Source organism: Gallinula chloropus, assembly GCF_964237585.1.
Source record: "Gallinula chloropus genome assembly, chromosome: 10".
Classification (NCBI taxonomy): domain Eukaryota; kingdom Metazoa; phylum Chordata; class Aves; order Gruiformes; family Rallidae; genus Gallinula; species Gallinula chloropus.
Window position 1 is genome coordinate 17612980 of NC_140095.1, and position 5687 is coordinate 17618666.

The 5687-nt window shown below is 51.4% G+C and overlaps 1 protein-coding gene across 1 annotated transcript; it reads right to left on the reverse strand.

The window, feature by feature from the left end:
* Positions 1-524: 524 nt before the first annotated feature.
* MSX2 (msh homeobox 2) lies at positions 525-5024 on the reverse strand (the record flags this gene model as incomplete). Its single annotated transcript, XM_084268560.1, has 2 exons — positions 4569-5024; positions 525-949 (listed from the first exon to the last, which is right to left on the reverse strand). Exons 1-2 carry the CDS (start codon positions 4921-4923, stop codon positions 525-527), a joined length of 780 nt encoding a protein of 259 aa, XP_084124686.1. The 5' UTR covers positions 4924-5024.
* Between the last annotated feature and the right edge of the window lie 663 nt (positions 5025-5687).

Genomic DNA, 5687 nt, shown 5'->3' on the forward strand with positions numbered 1-5687 from the left:
AAAAAAAAAAAAAAAGAAAAACAACAAAAAACCAAACAACAAAACCTCGATTATACCTTTTTATTTCCCTCCCCCCTGCTCCCATATTAAGTGATGACACTTGAGAGTGTGGGTTTTAGGGCATGCACCCCTCTTACTTTAAACATGTGTTGGGCCCCATGAGGAAGCGTCAGGAAATCTCTGCCTCCAGAAGATGTGATTGCTTTTTCACCCGTTTTTATTCTAGTTTTACGTGCACTGTATAAAACCCCTACATTTTCTCAAATGCTTTTCTTTTATGTTTGCTTTTACATATTTTTTTTCTTTGAGGATCAGACTCTCAGTGCTCAGAGCACTCTCAGAAGACACCCAACCTGTAGCATACAGGATGCCTTGCTTTGCTAACACAAACTCCTGTACACTCAGGATGGCAGATAGAAGCGTGCAGAAAGAACGGCCAGCACCAGTTGGGGTACTGCCTTCTTGGGGTTGGATATGATCCACCAGGAAGTCTGTCTCACTGTCGCTTTGTCTTTCTGATCTTCTTAGGATAAGTGGTACATGCTATATCCAACGGGAGTAGCATAGAGTCCAACAGGCGGGATAGGAAGCACAGGTCTGTGAAAGGGGTAGGATGTTCCATACAGTGAGGCAGCCTGGATGGGAGAGTTGATGGGGAAAGGGAGGCTGAACCCTGACGGCAACATGGGCTTCGCTGCCATTTTGAGCTTCTCTAGCTCAGCCTCCTGCAGTCTCTTGGCCTTGGCCCTCCGATTCTGGAACCAGATTTTGACCTGGGTCTCTGTGAGGTTGAGGGAGCTGGAGAACTCGGCTCTCTCGGCGATGGACAGATACTGCTTCTGGCGGAACTTGCGCTCCAGAGCCAGCAGCTGGGAAGTGGTGAACGGTGTTCGGGGCTTCCTGTTCGTCTTGTGCTTCCTCAGGGTGCAGGCAGTGGGGCTCAGGTGTCCTGCAAGGAAGGGAAAGGCCAGTTATGACAAAAGCAGGGAGACCTGGGTGCTCTGAAGAGTTGTGCTGCAGTTGAAGGCTGGGGCGGGAAGTAGAGAGGTATCTGAAAGGAGAATCCCACCAGGTGATGCCCTCAAAACAGAGGATCCCTTTGCAAGTGGCTCTGGAAATCTCTTCCTGGCCAAATATACCTTCACAGGACTTCAGGAGATGTCCTGGGCAGTGAAATTTATGCTCTGTGATTTCAAAAGGACAGCTGGTAGACAAAGAGGGCACAAAGGATTCATAGAAAGACACACAGCAGATCACTTGGGGAGTCACATCATAGGGGTCCAGAGCACACAAAACAGCTGCCTTGGTAGCTGCAGAACTGGAGGAGTAACTCCAACAAATCACAAGACAAACACAGGCACAGAAGCAGGAGATCCACAAAAGCACAGTGGTGCAAGAGACAAGCCCAGCCCCGCTCCAGGATTTCTCCACCAAGAGCAACAATTCAACCTTATCTTTTTTTTTTTTCCCCCGGCAACTGAAGAAGTGGGTCTGATAATTTTTGTGAGTTTGATAACCAGGCATTTTTCTTAGTGTTTCTTCTCTTGAAACCAATATGAAGTTTTATCTCTGCTTAAAAATGTATTTTCAAGAAATATTTTCGGGGTTTTGAAAAGCATCAGAAAAGAAGGAGGAAGAGCACTTTTCATTCAACATTTAGCTTGTATGACATTTGACAAGTAAGAGAACCCAAATACATAACTGTTGCATCCATAGCCAAAACAAGTCAGGAAATCTATCACCTTTTGTGCTTGCCTTAGAACCCCAAGCAGGTTCGGCACATGTGCCCGGGATGGCACACGGCTGCCCTGTCTCTGGATTTATTTTGCATTTCACTAATAATTTTGCAATCTAGAGAATAACTAAAAAGCGTGAGGCTGACTGGAAAAGCTCAGCAATTTGGCTGTGTTTCCAATCACTCTCGAGGTATCCGACAAACCACTCTTGACTCTCCAGCTTGACACAGAAGATGACACACGGGCTGCTCTTAAGAGGCTGTTAAACTTTGTACACGCTGCAGTGTCTGGGTCAAACACTTGTCAGGATTTGCACATCATGTTTTCTGAATCCCTTTCGCTTTCCTCTTTTTATTTTTTTTTTCTTTGGAATAAACTAGACCGCGAAGCTGTTTAAGTGAATATTATGCAATTAAAATCCCACGAGGAGAGTGTTCAAAAGTTCAGAAAGGGGAAGGAGAGAACAGCTACAGGGGGAAAAAATATAAATTTCTCTCCTTATTCCTCTTGTAGATACTGAACACGAAAAATAAAGTCGTCTTAGAAAACAACCTGTCAAATACCATGTTACCATCACACGGGGGGCTTTGAATAACCACGGTGCTCACCGTGACACTCCTAAAACTGCGCTGAGCTAAAACTACACAAAATCCACACTAAATACACGGCCGATCACCCCGTTATTCCACTGCCTCTTTGCAAACGCAAGTTCTTTATTTTCTCAAAGTGAAGCACTAAAAAAATCCAGGAAAAAACAAAAAGGAGGGGGTGAGGGGCGTGTGTTCCTTCCAGGAGGGGTGGGCTTGCCAGGGGTGACTGGGGATCGCTCCCAGCGCCTTCCCCGCGTTAGCCCGACCCGTCCCGACTTCTGCTGCACACGGGGGGGAAAATGCAAAAACGTGCTTTTGAATTATATCACGGACAAATACTTCCCCGGAATACACTCAAACATCCACGGGCTTCTTCCCTCACTATCCCCCAAGTGACTGCCAAGCCCTGATAAGAAGCAGGGACCGTCGCCACCGCAGCCCCTGTAATTACGTTCGTCCCGTGCCAGCCAAAGCACTCGCTGCAGTGATTTGTTTCGCTGGGTTGTGTTTTGGGTTTGTTTTTTACTATTTATCCTCCGTTTTCAGACCAACCTCGGACAAAAACAACCGCTTCCCTCCCGGTGTTGCACAAAATCTAACACTTACAGCTTCTCCCCCAGTTCATCCCACCCCTGATACTACCACTAATAAAGGGAGTAGGTACTTCTGATGTCAAAGCCCTCCACGGACAGACAGGCTTCTCGTGGAAGTGCTGTCAGCGGCTCCGAGGGGGCCGAGAGCCGGGGAGATGGAGAATCAAGATGATGATCAAGGCTGAAGGACTTTCCCTTCCCCGGTCATCAATTTTGGCCCCAAATCCCGCAGAAATCGCCCGACCTGCACGCCCCAGCTATCGAGGTCCTTTACGAAGCTACTTTGCATATCTCCACGAGCCGCCGATTTTAATGGAGAAAGAGGGGGGATTTTGAAGGGGGGCACAAAGTACCGGGAGAAGATCAGGCCTTGTCTAAGCCTGGGGTTTAGGGCAGCGTTCGAGGAGGAGGTCTGGGAGCACACGCTTCTTTTCATGCTTTTCCTTACTAGAAGGTACATGAAAATCGCAAACCGGCGCTGGGCAGGGGCTGACTGACACGGGGGGGCTGCTTTCCTCCCGGACCCTCTCCCAGCACGTTAGAAAACAAATTAATTCAGGGTTATCGTAAAGGAAAGGAAGCGTCTGAAAGCCAAATCGTAATGTCCCCCAAAAAGAGGAGCCTCCATAGCACTAAACTTCTTTCTCGCAGTATTAGATCACAGGAGCAAAATCTTTGAGACTATCCGGCTCGGCAGTTCGCGTCTGTAAAGTCATTAACGTAAATAAAACAGAGCATTTAATTTGCACCAGGCAAATCAAGGATGCGTGGAGGAGAGAGGATCGATCTACTGTGCAGGTGTACAGCCGCCAAGGCTCCCAGGGATGGGAAGGCGGCGTCTACCACTGCCGGGTTACGATTTTCACCTTTTCCTGAAGGTAATCTGGGGGCTTTTTAGTTTTTAAAAGCTGTTGAATTTTAATTTTTTTTAAACGAATCGCACCGAAAGCGAAATTCGGAGCAGAACGGCTCGAACTAAACTAAAGCGTTTAAAAAGTGACCCGTCACCTCCGGATCGCCTGTCCCTAAGGGGAGAGGGTTAGGAGAGATGGCAGGACTGAAGACGTCAGGCCCAGCTCGGGAAACTTTGACAAACCGCATGCAACGAGGGAGAGAGAAACAAACACCGTGCCAGGAGAGACCGCGGCCAGAGACAGCGCGCAGAAAGCGCGCAAGACTGGAAGGGATAATTCCCGAGTTTAACAGACTGCTTTGCAACGTTTGGTATAAGGGAGAAGAAGACAGGAATTACTTATAGTTCCCGTTGCAACGGGATAACATAAATGTACGAAGTGGCAGCTGGCGAGCCGCGTGTCAGACAGGGAGATAGTGCGCGGTAGACCCTGGTCTACGTATGGCTTTAAGCGTATTATATATTCACACACACACACACTGCTATATATACATATATATAAGTGCATATATGTATAAAAATATAGCACACATATGAACAAATACGTAACAAACACCACACACACGTAGATATAGCTACATCTATAAAATATTATATATATATATATATATGTATATATCTAGCTCCCTCCTGTGCGTCGCTGAGCCCGGGGCTGGAGCGGTGCCCGCCTGCCCCGGCTCCCACGGCCGCCGCGAAACCCCGCGCTGCCCCCGCCGCCGCTTGGCCGGCCACTCACTTGGCGGAGGGGAATATCTCCCGGCTTCTTGGATCCAGGACGTGCCGTCCTCCGAGTTCTCCGATTTGACCGACGCGGTGTCGAAGGTTTTTGTAAGCGCCCCGGGGGGGCTGTGCGCGTCCCGGGAGCCGTGGCCCGGCAGCAGCAGGTTCCTGGAGGTGCCCACGGCCGCCCCGTCGGCGCTGCCCCCCGCCGCGGCCAGCGGCAGCTCTTTGGGGGGTTTCTTGTCGGACATGAGGGCTTCCACGCTGAACGGCAAGCTGGACACCTTGACTTTGTGGTGCTCCTCGGCGCCGGCCGCCGGGCCCTCCTCGTCGGAGGAGAAAACCTCCTTCGCCTTGGAAGGAGAAGCCATCGCGGGTGCGGAGGGAGGCTGGAGCGGGGCCGCCCGGGGAGCTGCGCTGCGCCTCTGCCCGGCCCTGCGCGGGGACTGCGCGAGTGAGGCGCCGCAGAGCCGCCCCCCTTTTTCCCCCTCTGGGGGCTCCCCGGCTCTTTCCTCCTTTGGGAAGTGGAGCAAACGTCCCGCGGCCCAATCAGGGCCGGCGCTGGGGCCTGACGTGGAGCAGTGACTCAGGCCATTGGCTCGGCAGCGGGAGGGCGGGGAGCAGCCCTGGCTTTTTTTTCTATTTTTTTCTTTTTTTTTTTCTTTTTTTTTTCTTTTTCCCGGGGCTTATTTTGTTTGGGGTGTTCCCCCCTCCTCCCCCCGTCCCCTCCGAAATGAATTAGGAGTTAATGACACGGGCAGCCAGCGGAGCTGCGCTGTTCTGGAGCCGTCCGGGGCTATAATCATACCGCAGCAAGGAGGGGGAAAAAAAAAAAGCAAAAAGCCGCCGGGGTAATTAAGGCTGATGATTAGGCGAAGAGGAAACTTTAGAAGATCGCGGCTCTGCCTCCTCTCGCCGCCGGCTCGGCTCCTCCCGGCCACCCCGGTCCCCCCCCCACCCCAGCCGCGCTCCCGCCGCCCCGTCGGCTACCGCCGCGCCCCAGCCCCGCTGCCCCCATCCACTCCCCAACCCCTGGAGTTGGGTCTGCCCGGACCCCCGGCCGGGTTCCCTAGAAACAAGGTGACTTTCTGAGAGGGTGCTGGATGCTGGACCCCCTTGCTCGGAGAAACGCCCC